The sequence below is a fragment of the Cetorhinus maximus genome, chromosome 2 (assembly GCF_964194155.1).
Source record: "Cetorhinus maximus chromosome 2, sCetMax3.hap1.1, whole genome shotgun sequence".
NCBI classification, from domain to species: domain Eukaryota; kingdom Metazoa; phylum Chordata; class Chondrichthyes; order Lamniformes; family Cetorhinidae; genus Cetorhinus; species Cetorhinus maximus.
In genome coordinates this window covers 144,852,039-144,871,773 of record NC_135880.1, presented here as the reverse complement: position 1 = coordinate 144,871,773, position 19,735 = coordinate 144,852,039, and the positions used below count along the sequence as shown (strand labels likewise).

Here is a 19,735-nt window from a genome sequence, read left to right as displayed (position 1 = left end):
ATTCCTTTAGTTTGAAAAATTGCACATGAAATTCCGTTATTTAAGAAAGCTGACAGAGGGAAACCAGGAAAATAACATCTGTTGTTGGGGAATTGCTAAATCCTATAATTAAGCATAGGGTGGCTGAAGATCTTGAAAATTTTCAGCTGATCAGAGAGCGCCAGCATGTATTTGTAAAGGGTAGTCATGCCTGACAAATTTGATTGCATTTTCTGAAGAGATGACCAAAGTAGTGTATGAAAGAATGTCTATGGATTTTATTTGCAGGTATATGGACTTCTAGAAAGCATTTGATAAGATTCCCTCATAAGAAGCTGTTAGCTGAAGTTGAAACTCATGGATTGAAGGCAAATTATTGACTTGATTAGGAAACTGTGTACGCAACAGGAGACAGTGAGTAGGGTTAATGGGTAGGTATTCTAATTGGCAGTATGTGACTAGAGCTGTCCCACAGGACCTGTGGTGGGACTTCAACTATTCGCTGTATTTATTAATGACTTAGATGAAGAAATAGAAAGCCACATATCCAGAAGAGCTAATCCCACAAAGATAGGTGACACTCTAAGCAATGTAACTTTATGCTTCCATTTACAAAGAGATATTGATATTAAGTGGATGGGAAAAACTATGGCAAATTGATTTCAACATAAGCAAATGTGGACCTAAAAAGGATAGAACAGAGTACTTCCTAAATGTTGAAAAGTTAGAAACAATGGAGGCCTGAAGAGACTTGGGATCCAGAAACACAGATCATTAAAATGTAAGAAACAGGCACAGAAACTAATTAAAAAGCCTAATAGTCTCTAAAGGACTAGAACACAAGGAAGCTGACGTTATGCTTCAGCTGTACAAAGCTCTGGTCACACCACACCTGGAACACTGTGAACAATTCTGGGCAACACACAACAAACAAAATTTTGGCCTTGGAAGGAGTGCAGCGTAGACTTACCAGAATGATAGCTGGATTCCAAGGGTTAAATTATGTGACAAGATTACACAAACTAGGGTGATAGTCCCTTGAATGTGGAAGGTTAAGGGATAGCTTGGCCAAATTTTGCAAGATATTAAGAGAAACAGGTATTGCAGATTGGGAAAAACTATTTCTGCTGGTTGGGGAGTCATGGTTAAAAAATTAGAGGCAGACCTTTCAGAAGTGAAATTAGGTAAAAAATTCTTCAAAAGGTAGTAGAAGTTTTGAATTGTCTTCTGCAAATCGCAATTCATGCTGGATTAATTGTTAATTTTAAAACTGAGATTGAGTATTTTTGTTAGCCATAGATATCAAAGAATATAGGACAATGGCGGGTATGTGGAACTAGGTTGCAGAAAAGCTATGATCTCGTTGAATGGCTGAACAGGCTCAAGAGGCTAAATAGCCTAATCCTGCTACTATGTTCCTGTGGTTTACAAAGTTTTGCTTTCTCCTTGAAGAGGACAAAAGTTCATGAAAACTCTCAATCACCATAAAGTATGTAGCAAGAAGCATGTTTCAGCTACAAATTGGATAGATCTAAAGAAAGACACAAAAATGGTTGCAGCATAGTAAAACAATTAAAAGTGTGCAGGTCATAGTTAGTTTATTAAAAATTACCTTAAACTAAAAGTTAATTTGCTATTTGAGTATCATGCCACACTGATACATTGCAATAAAATAGTCCAGGGTCGAACCTCCAATTTTTCATTGGAGTTCCCCCATCCTGGCAAGCAAACTCACTGAAAAATAACTATGAAGAATGATCTATTGAGATTCTCTCATGCATTCTTTTAAAAAAATACATTGTGAAGTTAGCCATGAACTTGCTTCTCTCTTAGGTTTCTCTTCTCATGCCCTCTTTGAGCTCATCTTGCCTGTAAAACTCTCTTTTTGGAGGCTTGACATAATTCCTATTTAACCAAAGTTCCCTTTCACAGAATCACAGAATCGCAGAGTGCAGAAGAGGCCCTTCGGCCCATCGAGTCTGCACCGACACGTGAGAAACACCTGACCTACCTACCTAATTCCATTTACCAGCACTTGGCCCATATCCTTGAATGTTATGACGTGCCAAGTCCTCATCCAGGTACTTTTTAAAGAATGTGAAGCAACCCGCCTCCACCACCCTCCCAGGCAACGCATTCCAGACCGTCACCACCCTCTGGGTAAAAAAGTTTTTCCTCACATCCCCCTAGACCTCCTGCCCCTCACCTTGAACTTATGTCCCCTCGTGACTGACCCTTCAACTAAGGGGAACAGCTGCTCCCTATCCACCCTGTCCATGCTCCTCATAATCTTGTACACCTCGATCAGGTCGCCCCTCAGCCTTCTCTGCTCCAACGAAAACAACCCAAATCTATCCAACCGCTCTTCATAACTTAAATGTTTCATCCCAGGCAACATCCTGGTGAATCTCCTCGGCACCCCCTCCAGTGCAATCACATCCTTCCTATAATGTGGCGACCAGGACTACACACAGTACTCCAGCTGTGGCCTCACCAAGGTTCTATACAACTCCAACATGACCTGCCTACTTTTGTAATCTATGCCTCGCTTGATAAAGGCAAGTGTCCCATATGCCTTTTTCACCACCCCACTAACATGCCCCTCCGCCTTCAGAGATCTATGGACACACATGCTAAGGTCCCTTTGTTCCTCAGAACTTCCTAGTGTCATGCCATTCATTGAATACTTCCTTGTCAAATTACTCCTTCCAAAGTGTATCACCTCACACTTTTCAGGGTTAAATTCCATCTGCCACTTACCTGCCCATTTGACCATCCCGTCTATATCTTCCTGTAGCCCAAGACATTCAACCTCACTGTTAACCACTCGGCCAATCTTTGTATCATCCGCAAACTTACTAATCCTATCCCCCACATAGCCATCTATGTCGTTTATATAAATGACAAATAATAGGGGACCGAGCACAGATCCCTGAGGTACACCACTGGGCACTGTCTTCCAGTCACTAAAACATCCTTCTGTCATCACCTTCTGTCTCCTACAACTAAGCCAATTTTGAATCCACCTTATCAAATTACCCTGTATCCCATGTGCATTTGCCTTCTTTATAAGTCTCCCATGTGGGACCTTGTCAAAGGCTTTGCTGAAATCCATATAGACTACATCAACGGCACTACCTTCATCTACACACCTGGTCACCTCCTCAAAAAATTCAATCAAATTTGCCCCAATTTTGCTAACAACATATATGGACCCTCTCCTCAGTTACAGTCCCCACTTCCTTTCAAACCAGTCATCAACAACCCTCTCAAAAAAAAATCTCTTCTCTCCTTGCAAACTACTGTCCCTTTCCTCTCCAAGGTTTTAAATGTTTTTGCCTTCTAAATCTTCTCCATCTTCCATGCATCTACTGGCTTAAGTCTCTTCAATCAGGTTTCTACCCTGGCACAATACTGAAACAATTCTAAATGTTCCAAATAACATGCTCTGTGGCTATAACTGTGGTACATTATCCCTCAACTCTGCAACTTTGACATGGTCACCACTATGCTCCGCCAATGCCTCTCCTCTATTGACCAACTCAGTGAGACTACTCTTACTTAGTTATTTTCTTATTTGTCTCATCATCTCTCAAAATGACTTCTCTTCGCACCCCTACAATGTAACTTTCAGAGTCCCCAGGAATCCATCTTTGACATTTATTTCATCCTCATCCACATGCTACCTCTTTGCAACATCATCTGCAGACATGGCATCAAATTCCACATGTCTGCTGACAACACCAACTGTACCTTTCCACCACCTCTGTCAACCCATCCACTATTTGTATGCTGTCTGACATTATTACCTTCAGCTAAACAATGGGAAAACCAAGCCATCATCTTCAGTCCCTGCCACAAAATCCATACCATTGTCACTGATTCTATCTCCCTCTTCAGCCATAACCACAGGCTGAATCAGGCATTTTGCAACTTCGGCATCCTATTCAGCCACAAGCAGAGCTTCCAACCCCATATCCTCTCAATCACCAAGTCTGCCTGGTAATCCTCCATTACATCATCTACCTCTGCCTATCTCCGGAAAAAATCTCCGTCCATACTTGCGTAAGCTTCATACATGACTATTTCAATGCGCTTCTGGCCAGCCTTCCATCTTCCACCTACCAAAAACTCCAGTTCATCCAAAACCTATGCCCTATTCTTCACCAAGTTCCAATTTTCATCCTTGAATTTAATTTCCTTGATGGCCTCGACTCTGCCTGTACCTGCAACCACCTCCAATCCTACAACACACCACCCTAAACTCTCTGTTCCAGGATTCTAACCTTCCTTCATCCCACCTATGGCGGCTCACCTTTAGGTGCTTGCTCAGCACATTCTGGAATTTCCTTCCTAAACTCCTCCACCTCCCTCTCCTCCTTTAAGTCCTTCCTTAAAATCCAACTCTTCAATCAAGCTACAGGTCACTCAAATTCTGAGAGTCCATTTTCTCATAAGGCCTCTGTGAAATATTTTTCTCTTGCACTATATAAATGCAAGGTGTTGTTACTGGGAATTTTTTTTCCATTTTTATTAGGTTTTTCAGCAGTGAGATTGCCATGACATCCACTGATGCCTAGGTTATTCCTGGTACCTTACAAATTAAAGCATCCATGCTGGAGGGCTAATGTTCGTAAAACCAAACCCATTCATCTCCACACCCTGGTTGATTGCAAAATAATCAAGCAAAAATCTACAGTAAATTATGAGAAAACAAGTCAGTGTATACCTCGCAAAATTAAACTGAACATCAAACTGAGATACTACTTAGTTTGTGCTCAATACTTACGAATGAGATCATGAAAAACGGTGTATTTGGTATCATTCGAAGGAATAGAGTACTTCCCATTTACAATTCCAAGTTTAGCGCCATCTTCAAACGGATGTTGCTTAAAGCACAAAAGGTAGAGGATGCAGCCCAAGGCCTAAGGAAAGTTATAAAAAAAACATTTCATTTAAAAGTTGCATGTTAGTTACAGAGGATAACTCTATGCCCAACTGCAATTAATGGCAGGTACTTGCCTCTAGATGAATTTGCTTATTTCGATTTTCTCTTCTGACAGCAATAATTTATGTTGTTGCACAGTTTGATAGGGGCCAGCATTTCTCCAGTACCTCATCTCAAGTAACCCTATTTTATGTTCAATCCACAAAGCAGCTGATCAACCAGAAAAGGAAGGGTAACAAGCCTGTTGGCCCAACACGCACTTTCCGTTAAGAATACCAATTCAAAGAGGGAAGTCAGGTTGATTCTTCCCTCCAAGTCCAGGAGCACTGAGGCAAATGATAATGTTCCTCTTGCTGCCCAGGTTGAGGTCAGTTAAATCAACACAGAGCATGGAATGGATTGGGAACCCTCCTGATCTCTAAGATCAACATCAAAAAAGACATTGCATTTGTATATCTGGCCCCGACTATGCGTGCTTTGTGAAACAAATATGAAAAACTCTTCTGTTGAGCCCAGTATACTCTCCATTTAATCCAGCAAACAGTCAAAGACAATGGGGTGGTATCAGCCAACAGATCTTCTCACCAGCAATGAGGGCAAGATCGGAGCTGGAATAAAGAGCAGCAGCAGAGCAGGCCCAAGACCAGCAGCAACAGCATAGGCTAAAGAGCTGTGTGAGACTGACGGGGAGAGAGAGGGCACCAGAACAAAGAGCTAGAGAGTTCAGAGAGAACCGATCACGTTCAAAAAAAAGAAAAAAAGTGTGATGCCACAGGAAAGGAGATAATTGGTTCATTTGTTATTTCCTTTTCTTCCAATTTTTTCTCTCTGTTTAAACTAGAGCATTCATTTGAACTAGGAGCTAGGAGATAAAATATTTCAATCAGGCTAAGTATTAATAGTAAATGAATTAACAGTAAGGGTATTAGTGCAGAGCAGGTCCAGAGACATAAATTAAAATTAATAGTTTAAGCAAGGTTCTGAAAGAGGGAAGAGTATTTTTTTTAAGATAATTCTGTTGCTTGCAATTCCTGCACTTCAGGACACTTCATGTGTCTTGGGGAACTACATATGTAGGAGGTGTCTCCATCTACTTGAGCTCAAGTCATGATTTCCAAACTTGAGTGGCAGTTGCAACCACTGTCGAGCATTAGGGAGGCTGAGAGTTTCCTGGATTGTACATTGCAAGATGTGGCCATTCACAAGCAGAGTGTATTCAGGTTGGATGGGTGGCCATCAGGAAGAGTAAAGAAATGCAGGAGTCTTTGGGGTATGCGCTACTCTCAAACCAATACTCAGCATTGGAGACTGCTGGGAGTGACGACATCCTGAAGAAATGTAGTCCAGACTATAGCACTGATGGGCAAGGGACTGCATAGGAGGGAAAAGCAAAGAATAGAAATACGGCTGCTATAGGGGATTCCATAGTTCGGGGAAAGACAGGCATTTCTGTAACCATCATCATGGCTTCCGCATGGTGTGTTGCATCCCTGGTGCCAGGGTAAAGGAAATCACAGAGAGTGTGCAATATTTTGCAGGGGGAAGCGAATGAGCCAGAAGCTGTGGTCCACATCCAGATCAACAAGAGAGAGAGCAGGTTTTGAATACTACAGTCAAACTTGTATGAGCTAGAGAGGAAGTTAAAAAGTAGGACCTCAAAGATAGCAATTTCTGGATTACTCCCAGTGCCAGGCTCTAGCAGGAGTAGAAAGAGTAAGATAGAGAGTATCAATGCATGGCTTGAGGCAAGGTGCAGGAGAGGAGGTGGGGGGGGGGGGGGGGGGGGGGGGGGGGGGGGCTTCAAATTCTTGGGACGCTGGGGCCAGTTCTGGGGCAGGAGGCACTTAATCAAAAGGGTGGATTGTACCTCAACAGGATTGGACAAATCGCCTCACCAGGAGGTTAACTAGTGTGGTTGGGAAGGGTTTAAATTGGCAGAGGGAGGGGCACCAGCATATAGAAATGGAAAAGAGCGAGATAAAGGAGTGAGAGTTGTGAATAGTACTAGAGAATGAAGTAGTGTCAAATTAAATTGAAGCAGACTAAAGAGGACTACAAAGAATACAAAGACAGGTTTGGGAATATGATATAGTAGCAATTATAGATAAGTGCCTTAAAAATGATGAGGACTGGACACTTAATACTCAAAGGTATAAAGTGTTCAGAAAAGACAGGGAAGGAAAAAAGGAAGGTCGGTGGCGTGCTGCTTAGGGAAGACACTGTAGTGCTGGAAAGAGAGGATGTCCTTGAGGAGGCAAGGACAGTATTTATTTGGTTAGAGCTGAGAAGCAAAAAGAGTATGATCACACTACTAGGGATATTCTAAGGTCCTCCAAATGGTATGACAGAGACAGCAAGAGAGAGGAGTAAATATGTATGGAAATCACAGATGTGCAAGAACAATAGAGTGGTGCTACTGGGGGACTTTAATTACCCTCATATTAATTGGGATATATCAATTGAGATAATGTTAAAGTAAAGAATAAGGAAGAGAGGGAATTTCTGAAATGTGTTCAAAAGAACTTCCTTGACCAGTATATTCTTGAACCAACTATGAAGGAGGCATTGTTGGATCTGGTGCTAGGGAATAAGATGGGCCAATTGGACAAGGTGTCAGTGGGGGAAAACTTGGGTAAGAGTGATCATTGTATCAAAGGGTTTATATCAGCAATGGAGAAGAGTAAGGAGACACTAAAGCAGAACTTCTAAAGAGGTCTAACTTCAATGGGATGAGAGGGGGTCTAGCCACAGTGAAATAGAACCAAAGAGTGACAGGAAAAATGATAACGGAACAATAGATGGTAAGGAGGACATGTTTCAGGTGAAGGCTATGTACATTCCAATAAGGGGGAAAGGTAGGAGAACCAAAGGAGATAGAGAATATGACAGAACAAAAAAGAATTATGATGCATGTCAGATGAATTCTTTAAGTCAAATACAATAAGTTGAAATGGGAACGTGAAGAGGAAGATAAGACTGGCAAAGAGAGAACATGAGACTAGAATGGCAGCTAACTTAAAAGAGAATCCAAAAATCTTCTACTGGCATATAAATAGTCAGTGGGTAGTAAGAGTGGCCTATTAGCATCAAAGAAAGTAAGATATGCTTGGAGGTGCAGGGTAAGGCTGAACTACTTAATGAGTGCTTGGTATCTGTGTTTACTAAGGGAGAGGATGCTGGCAAAATATCGGCAAAAGTGGAGATGATAAAGGTGATGGATGGAATGCAAATTTATAGGCAGAGTGTACTATAAAGGCTAGTTATGATTAGACTGGATAAGTTGCTTGGTCCGGAAAGCTTGCGTCCCAAGTTGCTCAAGCAGGAGCAGAGATAGCAGAAGGGTGTGCTATAATCTTCCAAACAAATCAGTAGGCACTTGGAGAGGTTTGAGTTAATTAAGGAGAGCCAGCACAGACTTGTAAAAGGCAGATTGTGTTTGACTCATCCAATTGAATTTTTCTGGTGAAGTATCAGAAGGTGGATGTTGTCTATATGGATTTTGAGAAAGCGCTTAACAATGTATCACACTCACAGAAAAGGATGCTGACAAAATATCATGTCAGCTTGGATAAATTATTGGCTCAAGGACAGTAAACAGCAAGCTGTTTTTCAGACTGGAGAATGGTAAACAGTAATGTTCCCCAAGGGTCTAGACCACTACTAGGAGCACTGCTTTTTTGGCATAAGACTTGGATATTGCAATACAGCGTAAAATTCCAAAATTTCCTGATGATACAAAACTTGGAGATATAGCAAACAGTATGATGCCAATCGACTGCAACAGAACATAGATAGGCTAGTAGAATGGTTGTAAACAAGGGACAGATGGAATTTAATACAGAGAAGTATAAGGTGATGCACTTTGGTGGAAGGGATAGGGAGAGGCAATTTAGACTAAATGGCACAGTTCTAAAGAGTGTGCAGGGACAGAGGGACAAAGGAGCTCATGTGCATAGATCTTTGAAGGCGGCAGGAAGTATTGAGAGAGTAGAAAAGCATATAGGGTCTTGGCTTCATAAGTAGTGGTATTGAGTACAAAAACAGGGAAGTTATGCTGAATCTTTATAAAGCTCTAGTTAGATCACAAGTAGTGTACTGCATCCAGTTCTGGTCACCACACTTTCGGAAGAATGTGAGGGTATTTAAGAGTGTGCAGAGGAGATTTACCAAAGAGTTCCAGGGATAAGGGATTTTAGCTACAGGGTTAAGCTGGAGAAGCTAGGGTTGTTCTCCCTGGAGCAAATGAGACTATGGGTGATTTGATAGAGGTGTACAAAATTATGACATGTCTGGATAAGGTAGACAAAGCTGGTCCCATTAGCCGATGGCACAAAGACCAGGGAACACAGATTTATGGTTTTAGGAAGAGAAGCAGAGGAGATGTGAGGAAGAACTTTTTTACACAACAAATGGTAATAACCTGGAACTCAGTGCCTATGGGTATGGTGGAAGCGGAGATGATGAAAGATTTCAAAAGGGAAACTGATGGGCACTTGAGGGAAATAAATTTGCAGGGCAAATAAAGATAGAGCATGGGAATGGGACTGACTGAATTATTCTATAAAGAGACCAAATGTGCCCTGTTGACTTCATGTCTCTGAGTACATTATCTCTTCTTCCTCCTCTCCTAAAGACATTAATGCTTTACTGAGGTATGATTCTGCAGGTAAAGATCATATATTCCAATGCCTAGCCCTAGTGACCATTCTTCATTGTGGAACTTCAACTGTGAGTGTTGATAGGATATTCAGCTGCAGTGTATCAAAGTGGATGCTGATTCCATGTTAATAATGACATCTATTTGTAACAGAGTCGCTGGACAGTGGTCAACAGCATCTTTCTCCTCCTCTCGGCCAACTGTACTACCTCTAGCGCCACTTAGCTGTAATCAGCTAACTCTGCAAAGATGGGGAGTTGAATCTCCCATAGGAGGAGCTACTCAACTGAGAGTAACATCAAGTGAAGCTAAATTGCTTTCCAGCAGGAAATTTATACATTAATCTTGACTCCTGTTTTCTGCTTTGAGATTGAATTGTCCAAGCTGAGTAACTCTGGAGTGGTCTTGTGGTAGTGAAGTTACAGTTTGAACAGTCAGGAACTGGACGACTGCAATAGTTGTAGCTGAAAATCTTTCTCAATTTACAATGAAGCCCAATTTCCTCAAAAGGCCAGTACCTGCTAGCAAGCCTCCCAGTGGGAGAGGACTCTAATCAACCAGGGGTTTATATGAAGATAAATATGTATCCCAAAAAACACTGGCACCATAGACAGGCACTTACTGAACACTGACTGATAAACACAAGGCCAAATGAAGGTACCTTGGGTTGGTAGTGGTTCACTTCCATCATTGTAAGTCAATACCTCGAGAAGGTTTTAGGCTTTCATAGAACAACACAGCACAGAAAGTTACTATTGAATTTGATTCCAACACACTTTCAGACAATGCATTCCAGATCATAACACCACGCTGCATAAAAAAATGTTTCCTTGTGTCACCTCTGGTTTTTTTGCCAATTTATGAACAAAATAGGTAGAAGCAAATTGTTAATGGGTAACATTTCATCGCTCAGGTTTCCGACTATGATTGGATATACTGTATTCTTCTCCCAGTCATTGTTGGCACTATTTGAATCCTCTAAAGTAGCTTTTCTCAACAACATCTCCATTCCCTCGGAAAAGCTGCTGGAATTTTATTTGAAGACCCAAAGAGGAGCCTGGGGTTCTCAAAGGAAAACAGAAAATATTCAGTAGATACTTGCAAAAATTTTTTTTTTATTATTTCAGAGTTTCAGTGTCCACTGTTCATTATTATACCAATAGTTTTTCCAGACTTAACATTGAGTTCAACGCTTCAGACCATGAACTCTTTCCTCTATCCTCACCCCTTTTCTATTCCCTTTTTTCTACGCTCATTTTTATTTTTAATCATCATTTTAATCTTTTTTAATTTTTATTTTTATTCATTTATTCATTGTTTTATCCCCTTTTTTATCCCATTTTCTATCCTTCTTTTCCCCACCACTGCCTCCTCCCCCCACCCCATCCCATCCCCAGTAGGGCCATCTGTCACTTGTTCCATGTTATTCTTTCACACAATGCTTACCCTTGTTCTGCTATTATCACATTCTGCTTTCTTACCTTTACACCACTATCAGCACCTTTTTTAGCCCTGACCACTACCATTAACACTCCCCTTTGTCCTTTAGTTCATGACATCTTTGTCAATCTCTCCTTTGTCCCCATCTATCGCTGACCTTCTATCCAGCTTCACCTGCTCCACCCCCTTAAACAGTATAAATTTCATCACATTTCCACTTCTCTTTAGCTCTGAAGAAGGGACATACGATCGAAACGTTAACTCTGTTTCTCTCTCCACAGATGCTGTTAGACCTGCTGAGTTTTTCCAGCATTTTCTGTTTTTGTTTCACAATCTTTTATGTTGCACCACCCATTATGGTTAATACACATTTTATAAATAAAGATATCCAAATTCTGGCCAAAATATAATGACCAAGAAGTAATTACTACTGATGGCTAACGGTAGTATAGTGACTATGTTACTCATCTGATAATCTAGAAACCTGGACTAATAATCCAGGGCATGAGGTCATGCCACCATGACAGCTGGAGAATTTAAATTCAATTAATCAAAGCTGTAATCAAAGCTATTATCACTGATGTTGGCCATGAAACTACTGAATTGTTGTAAAAACTCATCTGATTCACTAATGTCCTTTAGGAAAGGAAATCTGCTGTCCATACCCAGTCTGATTCCAAACCCACAACAATGTTTTTAACCCTTAAAGGCCCTAGCAAGCCCCTCAATTGTATTCAAGAAGGCATCTCAACAGCACCTTCTGAAGGACAATTAGGGGTGGGCAATAAATATTGGCCACACCAGCAATGGTCATATCCTGTAAATGAATAAAAAACTGAATTGTTCTGCTATTACAAAGCATGATACTTTATAGAAAACATACCCAGATATCCTGTTTTTCATTGATTGGATAATTGGAATAAAGATCTATTATCTCTGGTGTCCGGTACATTGGTGTGGTGTTTCTTGTAATCTGGTTAAAAAGACAGATAAGCAGTTTATGTTTCACCATTCACCACAGATGGGATGGAGATATAATTTGCACCAAAACTTAGTTATATGAGCACCATTTTCAATACAGTCCCATTTTACTGCAGAGTAAGTCAATGCCCAATAAAGGCAAGAGGCTTCAAACAGCACAAACAAAGCTTGAATGGTGCACAAACAGAATGCTAGAATTGTGAAATATGAATCTACAGAAGCAGTGTTAAGAATTTATAATTAACTTATGGTATATCCAATTTTGATTACTAAACCACAATAATAACCAGGGGCATTAGAAAGAGTACACAGAATACCAATCCCAATTGACAATTGAGCTATGAGGAAAGGTTGGAGAACATCAAATTTTATTGTTGAGAAAGGAGCATAAAAAGACTTGAAAGACTTGCATTTCTTAGATAGTGCCTTTTACAACCACCTGATATCTCAAAGCACTCGACAGCCAATAAAGTACTTTTTGAAGTTTAGTCACTATTGTAATGTAGGAAACTTGACAGCCAATATGCACACGGCAAACTCCTACAAAGAGCAAGATAATAATGGCCAGATGCTCTTTTTTTGTGATAATTAATTGAGTGGGGGGTGATGAAGGGACGGTGGGGGGTGAGGAGGGTGGGAATGAAGAGTGTGGGGGTGGTGGTGGGGGGGGACTGCCCTTGACATCAAGACAGCATTTGACTTGAGTGTGGTATCAAAGAACCCTAACAAAATTGAAGTCAATGAGAATAAAGGGGAAAACTACCCACTAGTTGTTGTCATACATGGTACAAAGGAAAATGGTTGTGTTTGTTGGAGGTCAAACATCTCAAGCCCGGTATAGTGTCCTCAGCCCAACCATCTTCAGCAACTTCATCACTGACTTTCCCTCCTCTTAAGGTAAGAAATGGAGTGTTCACTGATGATTACACAGCATTCAGTACCATCCACGACTCCTCAGATACAGTCCATCTCCTCATGGAGGAAAACCTGAACAACATTCAGGTTTGCGCTGACAAATGGCAAGTACATTCGCACCACACAAGTGCCAGACAGTGACCATCTCCAAAAAAGGGAAAATCTAACCATCTCCCCTTGATATCCAAGAGTATTATCATTGCTGAATCCCCCAACATCAACATCCACTGGCCAGAAACTGAACTGGACCAGCCATGTAAATACTGTGCCTACAAAAGCAGATCAGAGGCTGGAAAGTCTGCAGCAACTAACTCACCTTCTGACTCCTCAAAGCACGTCCACTATCTACAAGGCACGGGTGGAAGTGCGATGGAATACTCTCCAATTGCCTAGATGACTGCAGCTCCAACAACACTCAAGAAGCTTGATAGCATCCAGAGCAAAGCAACCCACTTGACTGGTACTCCATCCATCACCTTAAACATTCACTCCTTCCACCACTGACAAACAGTGGCAGCAGTATATACCATATAAAAGGTGCACTGCAGCAACTCGCCAAGCCTCCTTCAACAGTACCTTCCAAACTCACAAATGCTACCACCCAGAAGCTGAACAGCAGCAGGTGCATGGGAACACCACCGCCAGCAAGTTCCCCTCCAAGCCACACGCCATCCTGACTTGGAACTATATTGCTGTGCCTTTGCTGCCACTAGGTCAAAAACCTGGAACTCCCTTTCCAATAGCATTCTCAGTGTACCTACACAAAAGGAACTGCAGCGGTTCAAGGCAGCAGCTCACCACCACCTTCTCACGGACAATTAAGAATGGACAATAAATCTGGCCTTGCCAGCAACACTTGCATTCCATGAAATAATTTTTTTTAAATCCTGACAATCGATGTCAGGCTAACTAGTTTTCCCTCTCCTTCCTTTCTTGATAGTGGTGTTACTTGTGCTAAATTCCAATCTGCTGGGACTTTAACTTGATATTATAACATTTAAGGGAACAGTTTTATTCTGTTTTGAGTATTTGGTACATCATACTTCAAAAAGACTATTTCATTATCTGTAAAGTGCTTTGTGATGTCCTGAGTTCATGAAAGATGCTACACAAATGCAAATTCTTTGCTCATAGCAATATAATGTTGGCAGAGGACAAAACCAAAACAAATAAATTAACAACTGCGACAAACTCAACATAAGCTTAGCATAAAACTGAATGATGGGAAGAGCACACTTTGACCACTCCTTTGTCAAAATAGTCTTATTCAATAAATACATTTTTACCACAACAGTAGCTTTAATAGATCAACAATAGGTCGGAAGTTATGTCTACAGAGATTTTGCACCTGATATTTAACTTGAGTTACATTTTTCTCAACATTTGTCATTTTTTACATATACTTGGTATAATAAGCCCCATGCAACTTCAGCTCTTAACATACTTTTAAAGAACAAAGCAACTGCATACGTATAATAGGTTTAACCAGTTAGGAAGATATTTTGCACCAATGTACTCTAATTAAAGAAGTCACATATCAAGTACTGTTATACTATCTAACTTCAGGTAATCATTTCCTTTTTGACAGATTCATGAATCACTCCAAGGGTAACCTCAATTGTTCTCACTCTCACTCAAAGAACACAGCTTAAAAATAAGCCTGGACTATAATGGGTAAATGGAATACTGGTTGAGGACCAGCAGTCTATGTATAATTAACCATTTATTGCTGTGCTAATCACATACGACAGTGGAATATCAAGAGTTATAAAGGAAAAAGAAAGAATTTGCATTATATAGCACTTTTCACAACCTCAAGATGTTCCAACTCTCTTTGCAACCAATTACGTACAATTATGAGATACATAATCAGACAATCTGTGTTAGTGTTACTTATTGAAGGACAAATATTGGCCAGGACACCAGGAAAAGTCCCTTGCTCTTTTTCAAATTGTGCCATTGTGTAATCTTTGTCATTCAACGTGCATTCTCAATCAACGATAAAAGTACACACATACCTCTTCCTCCACCGTTGCTCTCTTCTGCGCAGACCATGTGTAGTCTGGATAGTGTGCTATACTTGTAGCACTGCCAAAATCACAGAGCTTGATAGTACCTTGATAACTGACCAAAAGGTTTTCAACCTATGTTAGAGTTAAAGAATACAACAAAATTAGTGAATACGTGCTGCATTTTCTTGCCAAGATGAAAGCAGGGGGACAGGGAATGAGAGAGAGAGAGAGGATTCATGCAAACATTGTCTATCCAAAGGAGCTTCAGGAAATTTCATGACATTACTGGAACTATGAAGGGGTTTCCCAATCACCTGCGGTGACTGTGGATGAAAATCTAGAGAAACGGCAGAAATAGCCAATGATAGCGATTTTTGATCATCCTACCTTCCACACCATGAATCTGCAGGGAACAGATTTCAGACAGGAGCATATTAACCAAAGGAGAAATTTTAGTTACAAATAGCTATTTTTGGGGGAGTAATGCTTTAAATAAAAATACAATAAGTCACAGGTTTGCCAACTGAAATTTCCAAAGCATTTTTGATTTAATTGTATATTACTTTTGTTGCAATGTACTAAAAAAAATGTTTACATTGATAACACTGCTTTCTTTTTAGCTATTAGGCGATCCCAAGAGTGTATTAATATTTGCAGCGTGTCACCTGCACCGAATGCTTGAAAAATCCTTTAACTACAAAAGCCTGCTTTCAATTTGTATGCACACTATGTACAGGAACTGAGGAACCAAATATAAAAAAGTATAACAGAGTTTGGTCAAGGACACAAAATTATTGGCAGATTTTTAAAAATCCGATAGGTGAACAAAATTGTGGGAGATGTACCAATTCCCCCTCTTCCTCAATGTTTGGCACAGTGAAGAATAAGTATCATGAATATTAATGAATTCCATATATTACACAGAACATAGAGCACAGAAACAGGCTATCAGGCCAATTAGGCTGTGTTGGTGTTTGCAATCAACATGAGTGTTTTCTCTTTTCAGCTTTTCAGCGTATCTTTCTATTCCCTTTTCTCTTATATATTTGCCTAGTTCTTTTAAAAATATATAAGCTATTTATCTCAATACTTACAATACCTGGTAGTGAGTTCCACACTCTAATCATTCACTGAGTAAAGAAATTTAATTTCCCTATCGGATTATTAGTAACGATCTAGATTTGGATTCTCTTACAAGAGGAGACATTCTCTCCACACTTACTGTGTCCAGCCTATTTATAATTTTAAAGATCTCCTTTAAGTCTTCCATTTTCTAAAGAAAAAAGTCCCAACCTGTTCCAACTTTCCCAATAGTTGTAAATCCCTCAGTTCTGGTATCATCCTTGCAAATCTTTTTTGCACTTTCTCCAGTGCTTCGCTATTCTTTTTATGATTTAAAGACCTACTCTAAGTGTGGCCTGACCAGAGTCCTGTACAACTTAAACATAACTTCACTACTTCTGAATTCTATAGCCCTAGAAATAAATTCCAATGCTATGTTAGCATTTTTAATTGCTTAGCTGACCTGCCATGCTGCTTTTAATGGTTTGTTCACCTGTATCCCTAGATCCTTTTCCTCTTCATCCCCATTTAGTTTCTTATTTTCAAAGATGTAGGTGATAATTCTATGTTTCCTACCAAAGCTTATCACCTCCCATTTATTTATGTAGAAGTTAATTTGCTACTTAACTGCCCAGTCTAAAAGGTTGCCAATGTCTCCTTGTAATATGTTGCATCCTTCCTCATCATTAGTTATATCCCTCCCCCCATTTAGGTATCATCTGCAATTTTTGATAGAATTACTTGTTCCCAAGTCAAAACCATTAATGTAAATTATGTAAATAGTTATTTATTGAAAATACGATGAGAGCTAAAGGATTATAATAGTTAAAATATATAAATGTTAGCACAAGTCTTCAACACTTCTCCCACCCTCAAAACTTGAATTTGCATTAAGAGCAAATTACACATTGGGAAAATGGTTATAAGTAAAGTTTTTGGGCAGGTTGCAGTATCGTACTGCAGGTGGTACAATGACATCCAGCATTCCAACCACAACAATCAGCATTTATAACAAGAGTTGCAAAATCAGCATCTTGGGTGTTGAAACCTAACTACGGAGCCATATAGTTCGGTTTGTGAGCACGGACTGAAATCAATTAGCAAGTAGCGTGTTGATCCCTGCATCAGGAGCTTGTCAGGGATGGACTCATCGGCTACGTCACCAGAGCAACTCTTTTCCACTCTGTTGCTTTCAGATCACCATCATCTGAAAGGTACTAACTTCACATATTTAACAATGGAGACTCAAAGTTTTCCAACAAATTTCAGCTGTCTGAATTTTTTTTGCAGTAATTTTGAGTTTCCAAAGCTCCAAACTATGGTAAATTTGGCATCCATCTTTTCACAGTTACAATATAACAATATTGTCCTCTCAAGACTTTGACAAGGGAGAATGGATTATGTTTGGGGTTTTGAAAATGCAGTCTTACTAAGTGTAGAACTTAGTTTGCATTAGTCATGTGACTCTGCCATGAATCAAGTTGACTCTAGGCTGCCATTTCTAACTAGGTTAATAAAGCCTCTCAAAGAGACAGACGCTGATGAAGACTGGTGTCTTATACTTGAAACATGGTGTTAGGAAGTGAAAAAAAACTAGATTTTTGAATTCTAGAAATGATGCAAAGAATACACTGAGAACCCAGGAACACAGAAAGGTGCAAATCTGCAAAAAAAAGGTGCTGAAAAAAAGGATAAAAAGAAAATTAGAGCAAGTAAAATGGCTGCAGTAAATTTTCCAATCCCACTTCCAGTCGAGTTGAAAAGTGATGCATGGCACAATCAGCAGTTTTTCCGCTTACACTAGCGAAACTATGAGATTGCAACAGACTTAATTAAAAAGCCTAAACAGATAAGAGTAGCCACACTTTTAGCACTGCTGGGGAGGGACTGCTACAAAGTGTATACCACTCTTGATCTAACAGATGAACCCCCACCAAAGAAAAAGATGACAGAGATGTTGAATGCCTTGAACGCCAATTTTGAACCCCAAGTGAATGTTATATTTGAACGTTATGTATTCAACACTAGAGTTCAGAGTGAAAACAAGACTATCGAATGGTACGTGACGGCAATAATGCAGCTTGCAGAATTATGTGAATTCGGACAGCTAAAAGATCATCTGATTAAAGGTAGATTGGTCTTAGGTGTGAGACACCCCTCGGTGAGAGCAAGTCTACTGAAAGATGAAAAACTGATGCTGACGAAAGCGATAGACATGTGTCGAACTATGCAAGTTGTGAAACATCAGCTAGAACATATGTATGGCACAGCAAACCAGAGGATATATTATGTTGAGAGGCAGTCCTAGCCAAAAGAGCGGAGCACTTGCAGACAAGGGCAGGATACAAATACTGCAGAGGATAGCATGCACAGGAAAAGAAAGATTGTCCAGCATGGGGAAAGCAGTGTTTTAACTGCAAGAAGCAGAATCATTTCGCACACAAGTGCTTGGCCAGAAAAAAAGCAGAACAAGTCTATAGAGGTGGTCACTGGAGAGACATCAGCAGACAAGTCTGATGAAGAACTATACAACAGGTTGGTTCCGTCAAGTCCATAGGCGACAAATGGTTTGTGACTGTTACAATGATGACCCCAGAGGGAGAATATCAAGATAGACCCTAGTGTGTCATGCAGGCCTGTGAGAAGCGGCTCAACATGGCAATCTGAAAATGAAGCCCTTGATAGTAAGGTTGAGGCTATATGATGGCACGATACTCATACTGCGAGGACAAATTAGACAAATGGGAAGAAGGAAGATCTAGAGTTCCAGATCATAGATGGGACGCAACAGCCACTCATTTCAGCTGAAGCAAGATAAAAGCTTGGACTGGTAACCCTGAATGTGCCAACAGAGATTCACAACGTGTCACAGCACACAAAACCACTTACGCAGAACAGATCCTAGAGGAGTACAAAGATGTGTCAACAGGGTTGGGATGTCTATAGGAGAATATCATCTAGAAGTAGATGAGTGTGTAAGACCAATTCAGCATCTGCTGAGAAGAGTTTCAGCTGCCCTCAAGTCAAGCCTAAGAGACAAGATAGAACAGCTGGAAAAGAGGGGAGTAATACATAAAGTGACAGCTCCTACAAACTGGATTAGCAGCATGGTTGCACTGAAACAACCTAGAAAGCTGCAAGTATGCTTAGACCCAAAGGATCTAAATAAAGCGCTGTAGAGATCTCACTACCCCATGCCAACCATTAAAGGAATTTTGCCACAGCTTGCCAAGGCAAAGATATTCACTACCCTAGATGTGAACGATGGTTACTGGCAAGTGAAGCTGGGTGAAAGCGGTAGTTTTCTAATGACATTCTGGGCACCGTTTGGGAGATAGATGGTTGCACATGCTATTTGGCATTTCCACAGCTCCAGAAGATTATCAACACAGAGAATGAGGTAGCCAGTGATCTTCCCGGAGTGGAAGCCATAGTGGTCTATTAGTCTATGGATGTGGACACACATAGAAGAAGCCATGATCAGAATTTAATACAACTGCTGAAGACAGCTCACCAGATAAATCTGAAGCTGAACAAAACCAAATTGCAACTGAAGATGCCCAAAGTCAAGTACATAGGTCGTGTACTGACAGCATAAGGTCTTCGCCCAGATCCTGACAAGGTGATAGCTATAGCAAGTGATGCAGCAAACAACAGATGTGAAAGCAGAGCAACAATCTGTTGGATTCGTGAACTATTTAGCTAAATTATTGCCTAACTTGTCAGCTGAGTATGAACCAT

At 40.4% G+C, this 19,735-nt stretch overlaps 1 protein-coding gene across 3 annotated transcripts in view; it reads right to left on the bottom strand.

The window, feature by feature from the left end:
• The window catches only part of gak (cyclin G associated kinase), a 133,422-nt gene that overhangs the window by 76,944 nt on the left and 36,743 nt on the right, over window positions 1–19,735 (bottom strand). For all 3 annotated transcript variants that reach the window (XM_078570498.1, XM_078570500.1, XM_078570499.1), the window contains exons 6-8: window positions 14,939–15,064; window positions 11,908–11,997; window positions 4,769–4,904 (exon numbers count right to left, since the gene is read on the bottom strand). In XM_078570498.1, coding sequence (XP_078426624.1) covers window positions 4,769–4,904; window positions 11,908–11,997; window positions 14,939–15,064 — 352 coding nt within the window. The remainder of the gene's footprint in view (window positions 1–4,768; window positions 4,905–11,907; window positions 11,998–14,938; window positions 15,065–19,735) is intronic.